General features: G+C 40.5%; 1 protein-coding gene across 1 annotated transcript; it reads left to right on the top strand.

Moving 5' to 3' along the window:
* The first annotated feature begins 3,412 nt into the window (after positions 1 to 3,412).
* LOC135557467 (solute carrier family 35 member F6-like) lies at positions 3,413 to 21,545 on the top strand. The gene is made up of 6 exons (XM_064990734.1): positions 3,413 to 3,590; positions 11,344 to 11,416; positions 11,579 to 11,750; positions 12,430 to 12,645; positions 16,085 to 16,195; positions 17,235 to 21,545. Exons 1-6 carry the CDS (start codon positions 3,514 to 3,516, stop codon positions 17,708 to 17,710), a joined length of 1,125 nt encoding a protein of 374 aa, XP_064846806.1. The 5' UTR covers positions 3,413 to 3,513; the 3' UTR covers positions 17,711 to 21,545.
* Positions 21,546 to 22,685: the final 1,140 nt, after the last annotated feature.

Genomic DNA, 22,685 nt, shown 5'->3' with positions numbered 1-22,685 from the left:
ACGCGTTCTGTCTCCTAGAGATGAACGTACTTTGGTTTGAAAAGTGCAAAACAATTCTAGAACAGCAGCAAAGGACCTTGTGAAGATGCTGGAGGAAACGGGTACAAAATTATTTTTATCCACAGTAAAACGAGTCCTATAATCAACATAACCTGAAAGACCGCTCAGCAAGGAATAAGCCACTGCTCCAAAACCGCCATAACAAAGGCAGACTACGGTTTGCAACTGCACGTGGGGATAAAGATTGTACTTTTTGGAGAAATGTCTGATGAAACAAAAAATTGAACTGTTTGGCCATAATGACCATGGTTATGTTTGGAGGAAAAAGGGGAAGGCTTGCAAGCCGAAGAACATCATCCCAACCGTTAAGCACGGGGGTAGCAGCATCATGTTGTTGGGGTTCTTTGCTGCAGGAGGGACTGGTGCACTTCACAAAATAGATGGCATCATGAGGGTGGAAAATTATGTTTATATATTGAAGCAACTTCTCAAGACAGGAATCTCATTACATTTACATTTAAGTCATTTAGCAGACGCTCTTATCCAGAGCGACTTACAAATTGGATCATCTCAGTCAGGAAGTTAAAGCTTGGTCGCAAATGGGTCGTGCTAATGGACAATGACCCCAACCATACTTCCAAAGTTGTGGCAAAATGGCTTAAGGACTTCCACAAGATATAGTCCCCCAAAAAATCTATGGTTGCTACCCAAGCCGGCTGGTCGTTCGTTCTATTGGTTCGGTTGCCACAGCCGTGACCCAGTCTTTCAGTCTTTTTGTTCTGAATCTATGGATGCGACCCAGTCGTTTGTTCTAAGTGTTCTATTGCCATACTGGTTGCAATGTTCTTAGCTAGCCAACTACGGCTAATTTACAGTCACAACAAACAGTGCAGGCAGAATAACAACAGTAGCTGCATTTGTTTAAGCTGTTTCTAGTGACATTTATTTGGATACATCCATAACAATGAGCTAATGAGTCACGATTTTGCCTGGCATAGAACATGTGCCCTCTTGCGACAGAGGAGCTAGCCAACAACACAGCTAACACAATAACTTCAAACGAAAGCTGGAAAGACTGCAAACTAGCTGCACTTCGTTTCTTTTGACCTTTTTTCAAGTGACATTTATTTGTATATATCCGTAAAATAATGCCAGCTGATTCATGATTTTGACTGGCTGAGAAACCCTGCCTGTCTCTCTCTCTCTCATCCCGACTACCGACCCCTACACGTTCATTACTATGGGAAAGTTGGAGATCAAATTTGAATATTGAAACAATGTTGCAAATATTGGAGAGACAGACAGCAATGTTTATACAATTCTCCGCTGTTGAAAACTTAGTCTAAAATAAATGTCAGATGTCTAGATGCTTTTTATAGTGGAGATCAAGTTTATAATTTCCCTGCCTGTGTTGATGAGACAGTGGATTGCACAGTCAGATGGAACAGAGTAAATAGGCATTTTAATGTCATAGATTTAGCCAGTGGTAACTTGTAGAATTTATTTTATTTAACCTTTATTTGACCAGGAAATGCCCATTGAGACCCAGAGTCTCTTTTTCAAGGGAAACCTGGCCAAGAAGGCAGCAACAATCAATTAATTGCATAATTAAAACATACAACAACATGATCCAGCCTAAAAAAAGCATTTACACTCCTCTGTAACAGTTTCCCATCAATATTTTAAATTAATTCAGTGGCACTAACATATCTAGATGAAGCATGGATTGTAGACTATTCCATGCGTCTGGTGTAGAAGAAGAGAAGGCAGTCTTTCCTAATACTGTGAATGTCCTGTGGACTTTAAGTACCAACCACCTAGCAGACCAGGTATGGTAACTGCTGGTGGTGAAGGAGACCAGACTACAGAGGTAAAGAGGGAGTTTACCCAAAAGGGCTTTGTAGATGAACACATACAAATGTATCTTTCTGCGCATATAAAGTGAGGTCCAACCTACCATTTGGTACAATGTGCAAAGGTGGGTGAGTGACTTGGCATTTGTAATAAAGCGGTAGGATGCATGATAAAGAGTCCAGTCTTTGTAAGAAGGAGGAGGCTGCATGCATATACAACAAGTCACCATAATCAAGTACAGAGAGGAAAGTGGACTGAACAAGCTTCTTTCTAGCCAGATGTGACAATGCTAAGGTTCTCTGGCAGAGTTCTAGCTCTGGTAAAGGTCATGAATTTAGTTTTTTGTACATTCAAGACCAGTTTGAGACCATAAAGGGAGGCCTGCAGTGACTGAAAAGCAGTCTGGAGCTCTTCAACAGCCTGAACCAGAAAAGGAGCACATATATAACTGTATCATCTGCATATAGATGTAACTTCGCTGGTTGCATCCCATTTCCCAAATCATTAATGAAAACTGAACAACACAGGAGCTAAAATGGAACCCTGGGGCACACCTCTATTAATCTCAAGAAAGCTAGACTGTGATTGTCCGTATATACACATTGTGTTCTGTCAGAAAGATAGTGAAGGGGCAGTAAATTGGTTTAGGAACTGAGACCAATGTTTCTGAGTCTCGCTAGCAACAATTCATGGTCAACTGAATCAAAGGCCTTTGATAAATCCACAAACAGAGCAGCACAACGTTGCTTTTTATCAAGTGCATTAATGATGTTGTTTGCCACTGCCATAGCTGCAGTTATGGTGCTGTGCCCTGATCTAAAGCCAGACTGAACCCCGCTCAGTCTGTTCTTTTCAATAAGTTTTTTTTAACTGTGAGTTCACTACGGATTCATAGACCTTGGCCAGGATAGGGAGTTTAGAGAGAGGACGATGGTTATTAGCATCTGAGTGATCTCCACCCTTTAGCAGTGGGAGGACATAAGCTGATTTCCAAATGCTGGGTATGGAATTGGTCTAGAGACTCAAGTTGAAAATGTGAGCCACAGGTTCAGTAATAATACCAGCTGCTATCTTTAAGAGGTAGGGGTCCAGGTTGTCTGGACCTGCAGACTTTTTAGTGTTTATTGCCTTTGGTGCTTTATAGACCTCAGTATAAGAAACAGGCTCAAAGTTAGGAGCAGGTCTGGTTTACAAGGGCAGAATAAATCCCCTTATGACCTGCTGGGACAAAGGTAATATACCCTTTATTCTTCAGAAAGGGAGATGTGGTGTAATGTTAATGTTTAGCAGTAACATAGGAGGGGCTTGATTGTCACAGGGAGGCAGAAGCTTGGACATTTTTTTGCCAGCATGTGTGTTCAATACAAGCCTTTTTTACGTTGTATTAAACAGTATACACATACAGAAGCAGTCCGTGTCTTCAAAAAGTAACTTACTCCGTAGGATTCAGGGTTGCATTTTAGGCATCATTCAGGGCCAAAATGCACCACGAGCCAGAAACCATCCTTTCACTGCTTGTGCGCACTCAGTCAGCTGACACTCAGTCATGTGATTGAATTTTTGTAGGCAGATAGAGTGCACACGGTTGCTGGTAAACATCTCGCTGGGTTTGAAACAAAGTTTCTAGTTATTGTATATTATATCCTCGCACGTCCAAACATGGCTTGGACAAAGTATCAACTCTTTCTTGCGGGTCTTATGCTCACAACCGGCTCTATCAACACGCTATCAGCAAAGTAAGTGAACGCTTCAGTTATGTTGTCCATTGATGACACCGTGTTTACAATGTAGCCAACGCGAATGTAATGCGTTAGACCATCAAGATTCAGGCTGAACTGTTGTTCATGTTTATTGCACTATTCCTGGTAAACAGAGTTGTTCCTCAATATATTTGTATCAACAGTTGTCTAAATTTGCGATTCGTGGTATCTTTAATTTGGGAAAGTAAGTATTTCCACCATATTTGTAAATACCTTTTCATACAATCAAGCATGGTTGATAATGATATTCTAAGTTTAATTACAGCTGTCAAATGTATGTATGATTACATTTGAAATGGGGAAATTGCTAGACATTCGACAAAATGCCAGACAAGGAAACCTTTCACATTTGCCTTGCGTCACTGTTGATTCATGTCTTGTCATGAAATGCAGGACACTGCTATCTCAGCAAATCACTGGCTTTGTGCCACAAAACAGACACGACTCTAAATTGACTTCTGTAAATTACAGCATTTTACTTATTTTGATGTCATGCAAAATAGAATGTGCATTGGGGTTACAGGTGGTAGTTTTGCTACTCTGCTTTTTTATGTCCTGTGGAAATGACACCTTGCTCAGTGAAATTAGTCAATGTAGCAAATAGAGAGCTCAAGTTTCATCCACTTTTTGGTACTTCTTACCAGGGCAGTCACCTGAAACCAAACCATTCACTGTCTGCGCTTCACTGAGGAGAATGTTATCTTAAGCTGAGAACAGTTGCTTGTTGTTTAGAATTGATTTTCTTTATTTTTAGGGGTAATTTGTGAAGACCCTTTGAGTTGATTTGACCAATTGTGTTAAAGACTTTGCAGTGTGTGAATGTCAAATGTGTTCAGATCAAGAGCTAACTTTTGTCAATAAACCAGTGACTCAATCGGGCATATTTGTGATATGGAGCTCAATCTGCTGATGTGTGAGGGAAAAGGCGGCATCATCACTTTGTGTGGCACTGTGACTACTACATCCCTTCTATTGAATCAGCAAGGAGAACACTCACATGCCAGTCATGCCTCAGTCATGCCTCTACTGATTAGGCCTATTGGACTATAAAAGCCAATAGGTGCTAGTGCTGACCGATTAATGGAAATGTTGGGTATTTTTCAAATTTTAGACCACATCTAAAAATCATTTGAATTCCATTTTTCTGTGAGCTCGATGTTCAGTTTCTGCAGGGGCGCAACTGTGCTTTTAGAAGTGGGGGGGACATAATTATAAAACAAAAATAATAATATATATTAATAAATAAATTCACCAAGTTGCATAAAAACTCAAAACAGCATATCAGAATCTGTTCGGTGTGTGTGGAGCAGAGACGAGACGGATAACTCATGTCCACCTGATGCATCAAACTCATTGCATTCCGGCGGATGTCTTTCATTGTCAATAGAGCAGTCAGTAACACATTGTTGAGGGTACCGCACTAGGCTGTGGTGCATTCTGTGTACCGCATGCGTTCAATATTTTCAACTCATGCGTCATTTTACCATGCGGTGGTAAAAACGGAAGTACACACACACACTCTCCAACTAGCTCGCTTTTAGCTATTTGAAAGCTAAGCACTTGGGCGTCAAGTACGGAAAATGCAGGCTAGACATCTGACAAACAATGATGATTTGTTTATTAGGCTGTTCCAAATTGTCAGAAAAATTATATTTATAAACACGCTCCTTTTTCTTGATCTTGTTATTGTTATTATAAATAGTGTAATTATAATTAGTAGGCTTAGTATAGCAGCCTCGTAACCACCACTGAGCTGTAGACCTAAAAGTACATCCTGTTTAGTCTTAATACTGTAACTTACTTAGGCCTATATTTCAATACTTATATAGGCTACTGTATCAATCATTAATTTGTTCATGTCATACAGCATTCGAGTCATTCATGATTTGAAATTCAATCAAGCATTTTAGTTTTAAAATAAAACAAAGCGAGCCTTGAAATAATTTGCTTAATCAATAAATAAACAGTTCCATTTTGGAAATTGCATTCGCAAATGAATGCGACTGTTTTTAGTCTTTGCTGTAATAAAGGCTTGAACAAACTCTCTGGTATGCTTCAAATTAATTTAGTCTTTACATTGTTCCAAATGGTCAGAAAAATTGTTGTAATCTATGCAGCACCTGTTTGGCACACATAATATGCACATAGAGCTTGCTCCTCACCTTTTTATTGATCTCCAGTATTTTCCACAGCAAGACAAATGTATTCCACACATCTGACTTTCCCTTTACCTCCTGAGCAATGAGTAAACATTCCCCCATTTCAAGTTTATTTGTCATGTCTTCTGCATCCATTTTGCTGTCTGATGTGATATGCCCTATTTTGAATGGGATTTGTCTTACTGTGGGAGGTCGGGTAATGTAATTATGTGCACAAGCACAAAACACCACATTTGTATTTTTAGTCGTGTCCAAATCTGCTATGTCAGTAATTTCTACATGGCAGGAGTGTAACAATTACAGATAGACATAAAAAACAGTAGGTTATTCTTAGTTAGACAGGTGTTGCTCGCGGTTGGCACAAGAAAGCAATAACTGATTTGATAAATTGAACTAAGTGCTGCACATAGGCTGCATGTAGGCCATTCATATATAGCTTATCAACTTTCACAGTGAATGCTTTTGTGCGTATGAATTGAATATTGCTAAATACATCAGTAAAAAAAGAGCCTATTTAATGCAACTCTTGCTGTTAATAGATCAAAGCAGCAAACAACTGACAAACATTTGGAAATGTTAAGTTAACTTTCTCATCCATATTCTTGAAACACATATCAAGTGCAATTTTCTAAATATTATTTCCATTTTTTTTAACTTTATTTAACTAGGCAAGTCAGTTAAGAACAAATTATTATTTACAATGACAGCATACCCTGTGCTTTAAAAGTACTGAGTAAAGGGTCTGAATACTTATGTAAATGTGTCAGTTTTTTTTTTATAAAATAACTATAGAAAAAATCCAACTGTTTTTGCTTCATCATTGAGGTATTGTATGTAGATTGATTAGGGGAGGAAAATAATTTGATCCATTTTAGAATAAGGCTGTAATGAAACAATGTGAAAAGTCTAGATTTCTGTATTTCTGTATGTACAATGCATTCGGAAAGAATTCAGATCACTTGACTTTTTCCACATTTTCTTAATTTAATCAATTTTAGAATAAGGCTGTAATTTGATGTTTTTTCCTCATCAATCTACACACAATACCCCATAATTATCAGGGATCAAGGTAACTCTTGTTGTTAATAGACCAAGTGCAGACTGTGAAGTAAATGTTTATTGTAACAACAGGGGCAGGAAAATGACAGGTCAAGGCAGGCAGGGGTCAATAATCCAGAGTAGGAGCAAAGGTACAGGACAGCAGGCAGGCTCAGGGTCAGGCAGAGTGGTCAGGCAGGCGGGTTCAGAGTCAGGACATGCAAGGGTCAAAACCAGGCGGGCGAGAAAAGAGAAACTGGAAAAAGCAGGAGCTGAGACACAAAACACTATTAGGCTTGAACAAACAAGAAGAACTGGCACTGACAGACAGAAAACAATACCTGGAGGGGGTGGAGATAAGCACAAGGACAGGTGAAACAGATCAGGGCGTGCCAATAATGACAAAGCAAAAACAGGATTTTAGACACTTTTGCTAATTTATTATAAATAATCACATAAGTATTCAGACTAGAGGTCGACCGATTTAACCTCTGTTGAAACTCTAGGGACACAATTTCATTTTTGGATGAAAAACGTTCCCGTTTTAAACAAGATATTTTGTCACAAAAAGATGCTCGACTATGCATATAATTGATAGCTTTCGAAAGAAAACACTCTGACGTGTACAGAACTGCAAAGATATTTTCTGTGCGTGCCCTAGAACGTGAGCTTCAGGCAAAACCAAGATGAGACGGCATCCAGGAAATGAGCAGGATTTTTGAGGCTCTGTTTTCCATTGTCTCCTTATATGGCTGTGAATGCGAGAGGAGTAAGTCTGCCCTTTCTGTCGTTTCCTCAAGGTGTCTGCAGCATTGTGACGTATTTGTAGGCATATCATTGGAAGATTGACCATAAGAGACCACATTTACCAGGTGTCCGCCCGGTGTCCTGCACCGAAATTGGTGCGCAAAAGTCAGCTGCAAGTATTTTTCCACAGAATTCAGAGGAGAATGCAGGCTTCCACGAACGATATATCAATGAAGAGATATGTGAAAAAACACCTTGCGGATTGATTCCAAACAACGTTTGCCATGTTTTGGTCGATATTATGGAGTTAATTCGGAAAAAGTTTGACGTTGTAGGTGACTGAATTTTCGGTTCGTTTCGGTAGCCAAATGTGATGTACAAAACGGAACGATTTCTCCTACACACAGACGCTTTCAGGAAAAACTGCGCATTTGGTATGTAACTGAGAGTCTCCTCATTGAAAACATCCGAAGCTCTTCAAAGGTAAATGATTTTATTTATTTGGTTATCTGGTTTTATTGAAAATGTTGCGTGCTAAATGCTACTCAAAATGCTAAGCTAGCTTAGCATACTCTTACACAAATTAGTCAATTGCTATGGTTCAAAAGCATATTTTGAAAATCTGAGATGACAGTGTTGTTAAGAAAAGGCTAAGCTTGAGAGCAGGCGCATTATTTTCATTTTATTTGCGATTTTCAGAAATCGTTAACGTTGCGTTATGCTAATGAGCCTGAGGCTTTAGTCACGATCCCGGATCCGGGATGGGGAGATTCAAGAGGTTAATCTTTATTTAACTAGGCAAGTCAGTTAAGAACACCATTCTTATTTACAATGACGGCCTAAGAACGGTGGGTTAACTGCCTCGTTCAGGGGCAGAAAGACAGATTTTCACCTTGTCAGCTCGGGGGATGCAATCTTGCAAGTTTACAGTTAATTAGTCCAATGCAATAACGACCTGCCTCTCTCTCGTTGCACTCCACAAGGAGACTGCCTGTTACGAAAATGCAGTAAGCCAAGGTAAGTTGCTAGCTAGCATTAAACAAACAATTAATCATAATCACTAGGTAACTACACATGGTTGATGATATTACTAGATATTATCTAGTGTGTCCTGTGTTGCATATAATCTGACTGAGCATACAAGTATCTAAGTATCTGACTGAGCGGTGGTAGGCAGAAGCATGCGTGTAAACATTCATTTAAACAGCACTTTCGTGCGTTTTTGCCAGCAGCTCTTCGATGTGTGTCAAGCATTGTGCTGTTTATGACTTCAAACCTATCAACTCCCGAGATGAGGCTGGTGTGACCGAAGTGAAATGGCTGGCTAGTTAGCGCGCGCTAATAGCGTTTCAAACTTCACTCGCTCTGAGCCTTGGGGTGGTTGTTTTCCTTGCTCTGCATGGGTAACACTGCTTCGATGTGGTGGCTGTGGTCGTTGTGTTGCTGGTTCGAGCCCAGGGAGGAGCATAGGAGAGGGACGGAAGCTATACTGTTACACTGGAAATACTAAAGTGCCTATAAGATCATCCAATAGTCAAAGCTTAATGAAATGCAAATGGGAAATAGTCCTATAATAACTACAAACTAAAACTTCTTACCTGGGAATATTGAAGACTCATGTTAAAAGGAACCACCAGTTTTCATATGTTCTCATGTTCTGAGCAAGGAACTGAAACGTTAGCTTTCTTACATAGCTCATATTGCACTTTTACGTTCTTCTCCAACACATTGTTTTGCATTATTTAAACCAAATTGAAAATGTTTCATTATCTACTTGAGGCTAAATTGATTTTGATGTATTATATTAAGTTAAAATAAGTTAATTCAGTATTGTTGTATTTTATTTTTTATTTTTAAATCAGGCGATTAATCGGTATCGGCTTTTTTGGTCCTCCAATAATTAGTATCGGTGTTGAAAAATCAAATCGGTTGACCTCTAATTCAGACCCTTTACTCAGTACTTTGTTGACGCACCTTTGACAGCGATAACTGAGTTGAGTCTTCTTGGGTATGACACTACAAGCTTGGCACACCTGTATTTCCTGCACTTCTGCACTTTTCTGCAGATCCTCTCAAGCTCTGTCAGGTTGGAAGGGGTGCATCGCTGCAAAGCTATTTTCAGGGATGGGCTGTGAGCTTAGGGTCCTTGTCCTGTTGGAAGGTGAACCGTCGCTGAGGTCCTGAGCACTCTGTTGCAAGTTTTCATCAAGGATCTCTCTGTACTTCGCTCCGTTCATCTTTCTCTCAATCCTGACTAGTCTCCCAGTCCCTGCTGCTGAAAAACATCCCCACAGCATGATGCTGCCATCACCATACTTCACCGTAGAGATGGTGCCAGGTTTCCTCCAGACGTGACGCTTGGCATTCAGGACAAAGAGTTCAATCTTGGTTTCGTCAGACCAGAGAATCGTGTTTCTCATGGTCTGAGAGGCCTTTAGGCAAACTCCAAGTGGGCTGTCATGTGCCTTTGATTGAGGAGTGGCTCCCGTCTGGCCATTCTACCATAAAGGCTTGATTTGGTGGAGTGCTCCAGAGATGGTTGTCCTTCTGGAAGGTTCTCCTATCTCCATAGAGGAACTCTGGAGCTCTGTCAGAGTGACCATTGGGTATTTGGTCACCTCCCTCACCGAGCCCTTCTCCCTGATTGCTCAGTTTGGCCACGTGGCCAGCTCTAGGAAGAGTCTTGGTGGTTCCAAGCTCTTTCTTTCAACCTCATGGCTTGCTCTGCCATGCACTGTCAACTGTGCGATCTTATATAGACAAGTGTGTGCCTTTCCAAATCATGTCCTATCAATTGAATTTACCACAGGTGGACTCCAAACAAGTTGTAGAAACATCAAGGATGATCAATGGAAAAAGGATGCACCTGAGCTCAATTTGAGTCTCATTGCAAAGGTTCTAAATACTTATGTAAATAAGTTTATTTTTATTTATTTTTTAATACATTTGAAAAAAAATATTAACCTGTTTTTGCTTTGTCATAAAGGGGTATTGTGTTTAGATTGAGGAAAAAATAATGATTTAATCAATTTTAGAATACTTCTGTAACGTAACAAAATGTGGAAAAAGTCAAGGGGTCTGAATACTTTCCAAATGCACTGTATATATGTATGATGTGTGTCTGTAGCTTTTTCACTCATCATTATTGCCGATTCATTCAGGATTATCCGTAATCATGGGAGCATCCATATTAATGTAGAAGTATTTATAAACATATTCTATTTTTATTGACAATAAGTGACTCCAAAATGACGCTACATTATTTACCATTATTTTGTCCCCAATTGAAATTAATCTGAAACACAACCAAAAAAACCAGCAAATTCATTGGCAGTTACTGTCTTGTCCCATCGCTGCAACTCCCATATGGACTCGGGAGAGGCAAAGGTTGAGAGCCTTGCGTCCTCTGAAATATAACCCTTCCAAGCTGCACTGCTTCTTGACACACTGCTCACATAACCCGAAAGCCAGCCACACCAATGTGTTGGAGGAAACACTGTCAAACTGACCAGGTCAGCTTGCAGGCACCCGGCCCGCCACAAGGAGTCGCGAGAGCGCGATGGGACAAGGAAATCCCGGCCGGCTAAACCCTCCCCTAACTCGGACGATGCTGGGCCAATTGTGAGCTGCTTCATGGGTCTCCCAGTCAAGGTTGGCTGTGATACAGCCTGGGATCGAACCTGGGGCTGTAATGACACCTCAAGCACTGCAATGCTTGAGTGCCACTCGTGAGACCTGGTGTGACATTCTTGAGCAAACTTAATCAACATTCTCTTCTCCTCCAGATGGGCTGACATGTTCTCCGCAAAGGGCTGTAAAGACTCCCCTGAACACACATTCGCCCACCCATTTGTACAGGTACAGTCTTTCAAATAAAAATACAGTGTGTAAGCTAAGACCTAAATGAATCACTTGTCTTTCAACATTTTGGATGGATTAAATGTCAGTTATTTTTTTATTGCACAGTGTCTGTCACTCCTGCCTCCCCTCTCTTTCTACCCTTCTGCCTCCCCTCTCTAGGCTGTAGGGATGTTCCTGGGGGAGCTCAGTTGTCTGGCTGTCTTCCACATGCTGCTTTGTCACGATAGACGGAGACCAGAGCCCAAGATGAACACGGGCCAGAGCTTCAACCCCCTCCTTTTCCTTTCCCCTGCCCTCTGTGACATGACCGCGACCTCCATCATGTATGTTGGTACGTGACCCCTACATCCAGGGTATTTATCTTCATTTGGTATTGCAGTGCGCTCCAGGGTTTCTGGGCATGTTGCTCGTTGCTTGAGCCGCCATTCAATTCCCTCGTACATTACATAAAATATTTTAATGTGACAATTCACACCGAAAAGCTCTTCCAAGTTCTATTCTTCAAAAGTATTTTTCAAAAACTGCAAGGAAGTCAAAATTATCTGTAACATTATGGTCAGGGACACAATTAAACACATTTTTCCATTGAACTTAAAAGTTCCTGCGATGAATCCTCCATTTTATTAAGGAACTGGAACACAATATCAGAACTCTAGCTTGTCATAGTGAAAGTTTGTGCTGACTGCCTGCAGACCTGGGTTCAAATAGTATTGGCTTTCTTTTGCCTGGAACTAATTGCCAGTTGAACCAATTGAATAGTCCCAAGTGCAACTGCTGTCCATTTGCCACTCCGAGCAGACATGTTGAAAGAAGAAATCCTATTTACATTCTAGTCATTTAGCAGACACTCTTGTCCAGAGCGACTTAGTGTTAGTGCCTTTCACCTAGTCGGCTCAGGGATTTGAACCAGTAATGTTTCGGTTACTGGCACAGCACTATTAACCGCTAGGATACCTGCTGCCCTATTTGAACCAAGCTCTGTCTGTGACCCTCTGACTCTCTTTCCCCAGCTCTGAACATGACGAGCGCCTCCAGCTTCCAGATGTTGCGCGGGGCAGTGATCATCTTCACAGGCCTGCTCTCGGTGGCCTTCCTAGGGCGCCGCCTGGTAGCCAGTCAGTGGACAGGCATCCTCATCACCATCCTGGGGTTGATAGTGGTGGGCCTGGCTGACTTCATGAGCGGACACAAGGACGACTCTCACAAACTTAGTGAGGTCATCACTGGTAAGGTTGAGAGAATGGTGGGTTGACACAATGAGTATGGTTTCATTCACACAATAATACAAATATTTTGAATAGTCAGATTAATATAATAGTTTGATTTTTAAATATTTACATGCTTTGCAAGAAGAACAATTTCCTTAATCCTGTTTACATGGACACATTGGAAAACAGGCTACCTGATGGGACTTTGATAAATGCAGAAAATCACCAATCAAACATTTTACCACAGCGAACAGGTTATTTTTGTGAAGCCTATTTGAGTCTGAGTTCAGACACATGAAGTTTGTATGTGAAAACTATTTCTGAGATGAATACATCCAGTTTCAATATACTTGTGCAAAAGAAGAAAGCTTGCGTTGGATGTGCGCAGATCAAAGACATGTAAAAAGACATGTAAAAATTGCCTACATCAAGCCAACAAATAAAAACATTGCAATGCACTGGTATAAAATATCCTATAAATCTCATTGGCTATGCATGGCCTGTCTGAAAGGAACTTGAACATTGTGCCAACTTAACTTGGGTCCGGCCTGAAGCTCATGCTAGCAAACTTGCAACATTGTATGAAATATTCTGGGCCCTTGGAGTTTCCTGCTCCAGTGAGCTCCGGACAGACAGACACAGCTGTAGGCTATTTGCACAAGATATAAGATATAGGCCTTTTTTATGACATTTCTACCAGATCAGAACATACCATTTTTTTACCCTTTCATGCTGAGTGGTTATCAAAAGGGAGAGCATTTTCAAATAGGCTACGTTGAGGAACTATTGTCATTCTCATGTAAAAATAGACTAAGTTGACTTGCTTTTTGAGGCGAAGAAAAAAATTCTCCACGGTGATGGTGAGTTAAGACAATCAGAAATAGTATCAGATTGCCAAATGGGCACATTTATAAGCCTATATTTGTGCGCAGGCCAGGTAGCGTAGGCCCAGGGCCATGCGTAATCAGGTGCGTGTCCTTACTCAAGATTGACAGGAGCGCTTCAAACGACAATAAATAAATTGACAACTCATAAATTAAATTAAATAAACCGAAAACTTTTCCTCACAAGTGTAGCCTTGGTTGTGCGCTCCGCCATAATTTGCAAATAAATTCATTAAAAATCCTACAATGTGATTTTCTGGATTTTTTTTTCTCATTTTGTCTGTCATAGTTGTAGTGTACCTATGATGAAAATTACAGGCCTCATCTTTTTATGTGGGACAACTTGCACAATTGGTGGCTGACTAAATACTTTTACATACACATATACACACACACACAGTGGGGAGAACAAGTATTTGATACACTGCCGATTTTGCAGGTTTTCCTACTTACAAAGCATGTAGAGGTCTGTTTTTTTATCATAGGTACACTTCAACTGTGAGAGACGGAATCTAAAACAAAAATCCAGAAAATCACATTGAATGATTTAAGTAATTCATTTGCATTTTATTGCATGACATAAGTATTTGATCACCTACCAACCAGTAAGAATTCTGGCTCTCACAGACCTGTTAGTGTTTCTTTAAGAAGCTCTCCTGTTCTCCACCCATTACCTGTATTAACTGCACCTGTTTGAACTCGTTACCTGTATAAAAGACACCTGTCCACACCCTCAAACAGACTCCAACATCTCCACAATGGCCAAGACCAGAGAACTGTGTAAGGACATCAGGGATAAAATTGTAGACCTACACAAGGCTGGGATGGGCTACAGGACAATAGGCAAGCAGCTTGGTGAGAAGGCAACAACTGTTGGCGCAATTATTAGAAAATGGAAGAAGTTCAAGATGACGGTCAATCACCCTCGGTGTGGGGCTCCATGCAAGATCTCACCTCGTGGGGCATCAATGATCATGAGGAAGGTGAGGGATCAGCCCAGAACTACACGGCAGGACCTGGTCAATGACCTGAAGAGAGCTGGGACCACAGGCTCAAAGAAAACCATTAGTAACACACTACGCCGCCATGGATTAAAATCTTACAGCACACGCAAGGTCCCCCTGCTCAAGCCAGCACATGTCCAGGCCCGTCTGAAGTTTGCCAATGACCATCTGGATGATCCAGAGGAGGAATGGGAGAAGGTCATGTGGTCTGATGAGACAAAAATAGAGCTTTTTGGTCTAAACTCCACTCGCTGTGTTTGGAGGAAGAAGAAGGATGAGTACAACCCCAAGAACACCATCCCAACTGTGAAGCATGGAGGTGGAAACATCATTCTTACATCATTCTTTGGGGATGCTTTTCTTCAAAGGGGACAGGACGACTGCACTGTATTGAAGGGAGGATGGATGGGGCCATGTATTGCGAGATCTTGGCCAACAACCTCCTTCCCTCAGTAAGAACATTTAAGATGGGTGGTGGCTGGGTCTTCCAGCATGACAATGACCCGAAACACACAGCCAGGGCAACTAAGGAGTGGCCCCGTAAGAAGCATCTCAAGGTCCTGGAGTGGCCTTGCCAGTCTCCAGACCTGAATAGAAAATCTTTGGAGGGAGCTGAAAGTCCGTATTGCCCAGCGACAGCTCCGAAACCTGAAGGATCTGGAGAAGGTCTGTATGGAGGAGTGGGCCAAAATCCCTGCTGCCAGTGTATGCAAACCTGGTCAAGAACTACAGGAAACGTATGATCTCTGTAATTGCAAACAAAGTTTTCTGTACCAAATATTAAGTTCTGCTTTTCTGATGTATCAAATACTTATGTCATGCAATAAAATGCAAATTAATTACTTTTAAAAAAATCATAATGTGATTTTCTGGATTTTTGTTTTAGATTCCGTCTCACAGTTGAAGTGTACCCATGATGTAAAATTACAGACCTCTACATGCTTTGTAAGTAGGAAACACTGACGATTTTGCAGGTTATCAAATACTTCTTCTCCCCACGATATATATATTTTTTTATTTATTATTTATTTGCCGCTGCTCGACTAAAAACAAATCTTGATCAAACAATCGACCAGTCAACTAAATGTTGTCAGCCCTACTCTGCCTACTGCCATAATCAGTTTAAGCTTACATTATTACTGTGCATGTTAACATACTCATTAAGAGGATAATGAGTGGGCAGTTAGTGACAAAGGTAGGGCCCTGTTCAAATACTCTTAGAACAGTGTTTACCAACCACTGTCTTAGAATATATCTTTCCCTCCTTCCTCACTTCAATTAATTACAGATCTAACTTATGATTGGATAGTTGAAAGCAAGCTTAACAGAGCAGTTATTTCACCAGTCCAGTCACATCTGATCAGTGATTACCTCAAGGAAAATGGGAAGGATACATTTGAATGGTATTCAAACAGGGCCAACGACTTGAGTTGGAGTCTATTGAGACTTCATTATTTAGATTTTGCTTCTACAGAGACTGGTTTTCCCACACCAGCAACATCTTGCTAAAATAAATGTCCAATGAGGAACTGCCGTGCAAAGGCCTAACCCATTTCTTCTAACCCTAAGGTGACCTTCTGATCATCATGGCCCAGGTCATTGCTGCTGTCCAGATGGTTCTGGAGGAGAAGTTTGTCTACAAGCATGATGTTCATCCTTTACGGGCAGTGGGCACTGAAGGTACGGTACAGTGAACATACTGTATACATAGGACGGCTGTGTGCATTTGGTTAATGTATAACTCCATGTACAGAATGTAACAATTAGTGTTTGTAAGCTGTACACTCTTAAGAAACACAAGCATAATAATCAGATGTAGGTAGTACTTAATGACATATTTAACCATTTCTGTTAATTTATTTCAACAGAAAAGTGTCTCCATTTCGTACTTGAGATGGTGCTAATGTTTGTAGATCATTACATACTGTACATTATTTATAATGCGAGATACCTGGAGAAAATCAGACCTCTGGAGAATGTTTTTTTGTTATGCCCCTCCATTCAGTAAAATATATTGGCTCACCCTGAACTCTTGGGGAAAAAAACAAGTCCCCATCTCCTATACCCGAAATAATAATTACAACTTAAAGGACAGACCAGAACTTTAGATATGCAGAAACTCATTTTGTAAGCATTACAAGGTGAAGAGCCACTGTACACAGCATAGCCATTGGTTAAGCAGCAAAAAAGGGTTTACATTAGCAAGAGCAGGGCAGGCCAGGGCTCATGATTGGGAATGCCTATCCATTGTAGTGTGTAATCAGTGTAGCCAAGTTTTATATACACCATCCCAGCAGTGCAAAAACTGAGGAAGTACATTTTCTTAAAAATACAACTTTGCCCTGTCCTTCTGAGCATGTTCTTCGTATAGCCTAGGCCTAAAGTTTATAGTATAGGCTATTGATCATTTGATTAAGGCCACACTCGGCGCACATGATATTGCGCGCCCAGCAGAGAATCAGGGATGGGGGGGCAGCATTTGGGCACACATCGAGATATAATAACCAACACATTCTCAAACATGGAGCAATATGACATTTAATCGATTTTATAAATTACATGACCCTCCCCTGGACTAAAAAAAACAATACTAAACCCTCCCCCTAACTGAAATTGAAAAAGAACAACTCTCCATTTTCCTCCTGGTAACAATTGTGACCAATCCCTTAGTAATTCACCCTGCCTCCATTAATTTCCACCCTTCTTCTCCATTCTCCAGGGTTCTTTGGCTTCTTCATCCTCTCGCTCCTCCTCATCCCCTTTTTCTACATCCCGGTGGGCAGCTTCAGCAACAACCCCCGCCATGTCCTTGAGGACGCGCTGGATGCCTTCTGCCAGATCAGCCACAACCCCATGATCATCCTGGCGTTGCTCGGTAATACAGTGTCCATCGCCTTCTTCAACTTTGCCGGCATCTCTGTCACCAAGGAGATCAGTGCCACCACGCGCATGGTGCTGGACAGCCTGCGCACTGTGGTCATCTGGGTGGTCAGTCTGGCTCTGGGCTGGGAGCAGTTCCATGGGTTACAGGTGTTGGGTTTCATTGTGCTGTTGGTGGGTGCGGCACTGTATAATGGGCTTCATCGCCCCGTGCTAGCAAGGATTCTGTGCTGGGCCAGTGTGGAGGAGGAAGAAGTCAACCCAGTGGAGAGGACGAGATTGCTGGACGAGGGAAGGGTGCAGGAAGAGGGCTAACTGACCTAATATGATGACCTCGCAACATGCTGAAAGTGTGTGTGTATGACATGTAGATAACATAACCCTGTCGTACTCCACACCATGCGTGTGTGACATAGACAACACATTTCTCAGATAACTACATGACAATATCTTTAAAACTTTTAACGCCTGGTTGTAAATTCCAGGTGACATATATTGATAGGATCTTAGACTAACCCTCCTCAAGGCTTGTTGCAGCATCGGTTAAATGTGTCAATGGTGGCAGGCATCTTATACATCCCCAAAAGGTTAACCATAACATTGTTTGATAGAGGGTGCTACTGTGGTCATTGATACAGTGGCTTGCAAAAGTATTCATCCCACTTGGCATTTTTCCTATTTTGTTGCCTTACATCCTGAAATTAAAATAGATTTTTTGGGGGTTTGTATCATTTGAATTACACAACATGTCTAACCCTTTGAAGATGCAAAATATTTTTTGTGAAATAAACAAGACAAACAGAACTTGAGCATACATAACTATTCACCCCCGCAAAGTCAATACTTTGTAGAGCCACCTTTAGCAGCAAGTCGTTTGGGGTATGTCTCTATAAGCTTGGCACATCTAGCCACTGGGAATTTTGCCCATTCTTCAAGGCAATACTGCTTCAGCTCCTTCAAGTTGGATGGGTTCCACTGGTGTACAGCAATCTTTAAGTGATACCACAGATTCTCAATTGGATTGAGGTCTGTGCTATGACTAGGCCATTCCAAGACATTTAAATGTTTCCCCTTAACCAGTCAAGTGTTGCTTTAGCAGTATGCTTAGGGTCATTGTCCTGCTGGAAGGTGAACCTCCGTCCCAGTCTCAAATCTTTGGAAGACTGAAACTTTTTTTTTCTCTAAGCAATGGTATTTTTTCTGGACACTCTTCTGTAAAGCCCAGCTCTGTGGAGTGTACGGCTTAACATTTCTAGGGCAGGCATTCAGCTAGCGGAACCCCTCGACAACATTCCGCTGAAAAGGCAGTGCGCAAAATTCAAAAAATATTTTTTAGAAATATGTAACTTTCATACATTAACAAGTCCAAATACAGCAAATGAAAGAAACTTCTTGTTAATCTACCCGTCGTGTCCGATTTCAAAAATGCTTTACAGCGTAAGCACAACATATGATTGTTAGATCACCGCCAAGTCAAAAAGACACAGCCATTTTTCTAGCCTGGAGTCACAAAAAGCAGAAATATAGATCAAATGAATCACTAACCTTTGATGATCTTCATCAGATGACACTCATCGGACATTATGTTACACAATACATGCATGTTTGGTTCGATAATGTGCATATTTATATCCAAAAATCTCAGTTTACATTCGCACGTTACGTGCAGTAATGTTTTGATTCCAAAACATCTGGTGATTTTGCAGAAATACTCAAACATTGATAAAAGATACAATTGTTATTCACAGAATTAAAGAGACTTCTTCTTAATGCAACCGCTGTGTCAGATTTCAAAAAAACTTTACAGAAAAAAGCATAATCTGAGAATGGCGCTCAGAGCCCAATCCAGCCAGAGAAATATCTGTCATTTTGGAGTCAACAGAAGTCAGAAATAACACCATAAATATTCACTTACCTTTGATCTTCATCAGAAGGCACTCCCAGGAATCTCAGTTCGACAAATTACTGATTTGTTCCAAAAAGTCCATCATTTATGTCCAAATAGCCACTTGTTGTTAGCGTGTTCAGCCCAGTAATCCATCTTCATGAGGCGCAAGCACTTTGTCCAGACAAACTCGAAAAGTTCCGTTACAGGTCGTAGAAACGAGTCAAACAATGTATGGAATCAATCTTTAGGATGTTTTTAACATAAAATATCAATAAGCTTCCAACCTGAGAATTCCTATGTCTGAAAAAAGGCACTGGAATGAGAGGTAACTCTGTCAGGAGCATGCATCACGAGCCTGAGACACTCTGCCAGACCACTGACTCAAACAGGTCTCATGAGCCACTCCTTTATAGTAGAATCCTCAAACCAGTTTCTAAAGACATTTGACATCTAGTGGAAACCGGAAGTGCAACAACCAATATCCAACTGTATCTTCAATAGGGGCTGAGTTGAAAAACTACAAACCTCAGATCCTACTTCATGGTTGGATTTTTCTCAGGTTTTTGCCTGCCAAATGAGCTCTCTTATACTCTCAGACATCATTCAAACAGTTTTAGAAACCTCTTCAATCTCTTTTTCAAGTTATCCGCTGTGGAGCTTTGCAGCTCCTTCAGGGTTATCTTTGGTCTCTTTGTTGCCTCTCTGATTAATGCCCTCCTTGCCTGGTCCGTGAGTTTTGGTGGGCGGCCCTCTCTTGGCAGGTTTGTTGTGGTGCCATATTCTTTTCATTTTTAATAATAGATTTAATGGTGCTCCGTGGGATGATTAAAGTTTCAGATATTTTTTTATAACCCAACCCTGATCTGTACTTTCCACAACTTTGTCCCTGACCTGTTTGGAGAGCTCCTTGGTCTTCATGGTGCCGCTTGCTTGTTGGTGCCGCTTGCTTAGTGGTGTTGCAGACTCTGCGGCCTTTCAGAACAGGTGTGTATATATATATACTGAGATCATGTGACACTTAAATAAAGTCCACCTGTGTGCAATCTAACTAATAATGTGACTTCTGAAGGTAATTGGTTGCACCAGATCTTATTTAGGGGCTGCATAGCAAAGGGGAGAATACATATACATGCACCACTTTTGTTTTATATATATATATTTTTTTTTTCACTTTACTAATTTGAAATATTTTGTTACATGAAATCCAAATAAAAATCAATTTAAATTGCAGGTTGTAATGCAACAAAATAGGGAAAACGCCAAGGGGGATGAATACGTTTGCAAGGCACTGTATATATGGGTTTACTATGGTTTCTTAGACTTAACTAATATTGGATTCTGGGATATGGTAATACACTCGTTTTGAGTTGATTTAATTTCAATGTTTTGGGATTGGCCATTGTCATTTGGTTTGGTGGCTCTCACCGCTGTTTTTCAATTGGGAAAATGGGCTTGTGTTCAGCCCTGGCATTTGTACTACCTCTTATTTCTGATTTCCCCTGGTGTGAAATCATGGACATGTAGTAACTTGGACAATATATTGCATATGGCACCAGTGGGCTGTTGGTTCCATGTTTTTTCAAATGTTTTTCATTGTTGCAATGTACATTTTACTAATGTGTCACTAGTGACATAACATAAATACTATGTCAGCCATTGGACTTTTAGTACATTTTTAGGGCTTTAAATTAAAAACCACAAATTAAAAGTTAGCTGAAATGTTCCCCACTGAACACTTGTTGCATAATGACTGATATTGTGTGAGTGTCACTACCATAAGTGTGCTTTGGGATCTGTGATTTCAATATTTCCTGCATGATTTTACCTGTGAGGTTTTTCCCTGTTTTATTATCAAACAATTGCAATTGTTCTGGATATATTCATTGACTGACACATTATCACATGTAAAAAAAGAAAATGGTTATAAAGTCTATTACTAGCCCATGCTTCTTGGTACATAGTTTTCTATCAATGGATAGCGTGGGTGAATATTGCTGGTGCTACCCCTAAGGATAAGCCATAGATTAAGTAGGTTAGTTTAACAGCCTACCAAGCTTTCAGTAAGTGAATGGAAACTGTTCTCACGACCAAGATTCCTATGTAGGTTTTTGTAAGACTTATGTTGCACTTTTTAATTAGGACGTACATTTGCTTGGGATTTTAAAGTGCCATGTGAACAATGTTGACTGGATGTATTGAACTTGGCTCCGGTTAAATGTTTTTTTAAATAAATAATAATTCAATAAAAATGTGGAAATGTTATTAGCACTTGAGTAGCATTTTGACATGTTCCTCCAACCCTGGGTCACGTCTAGGAAGATTGTATCCAATACTGTATCCAGGTGTCATCATTTTAAAGCGTTAGTTATATTGTTACTTTGACAGTCATTTCTGAAGATGTATTTATTTTATGTGATTAGTGACATTTACATCTGTCCCTCATTTTAAGGTCAACTCTGTTACCTGAACTGAACTCATTTTAACATTGTGAAATTATTCCTTTTTATATATTTTCTTCAAATGAAACATTCAACATCTAGTAATCATTGAGTAAAAGCAGGTGCGCTGGTTCTACTCTCTTTTTGACAATTTTCTGGTGTTTTGTGGCAGAAAACTGAGCGGTGCAGCATACAGTAACACGTCAACCCTGTTACCAATAGATGGACAGGCTAGAAATGTTTTTAAGAGCAAATCCCCCTAAAAATGAACTTCTCGTTTAGTAAACAGCCTATGTGGCATCAATTTAAGTTAAACCCATTTATTCTACCGTCAAAATAACTACACAGTGTAAATAGGATCATTTCAGTCATAAAGTCAGTCTCGTCCAAAACAGTTTTGTGAAACTTGTGGTTGTGACTGCATCACAACGTAAATTAAGGTTGGTTGGGTTTGTTTCAATCCTGCACTCAGCTGGCAGAACACAAGTAATCATCAATTGGGAGTGCAGCTGCTAGCAACCCGATCATAATGCCTGTGGTAAATTTGGGTTGGGTTTGGATTAGGGCTGTCCCTGACAACAAAAACATGTTGGTCGACCGAAAGCAGTCTGTTCGATTGGTCTACATTTTTAAATGTGCATTTTGTTCATATATAGACATATAGATGTGTTTTAATAAAATCAACTTTATGCATTGAGCTTGTCTGATGCTTAAAGTTTGGGGTTTGATGAAACAAGACAAATGCCTCAAGAAGGTGCCAGAAATCTAGATAAAAGCATAACCTGACCCAACAATTCTCCTCCCGCCCCTGCTGGCTGTCGCAGATTCTTCCATTACTCTCCTGAAGTTGCCGTTAATAGGCTACATGAGGAGTTGGCAACCTTTCTCATGTGGAATGCCAATTTATCTTAGCTTTTCTACTGATCTGCATGCCAGTTGTGATTTTCATATGCATATTTTTGTG

Source organism: Oncorhynchus masou, chromosome 16 (genome assembly GCF_036934945.1).
Source record: "Oncorhynchus masou masou isolate Uvic2021 chromosome 16, UVic_Omas_1.1, whole genome shotgun sequence".
NCBI classification, from domain to species: domain Eukaryota; kingdom Metazoa; phylum Chordata; class Actinopteri; order Salmoniformes; family Salmonidae; genus Oncorhynchus; species Oncorhynchus masou.
This window is presented reverse-complemented; position numbering and strand designations above follow the sequence as displayed.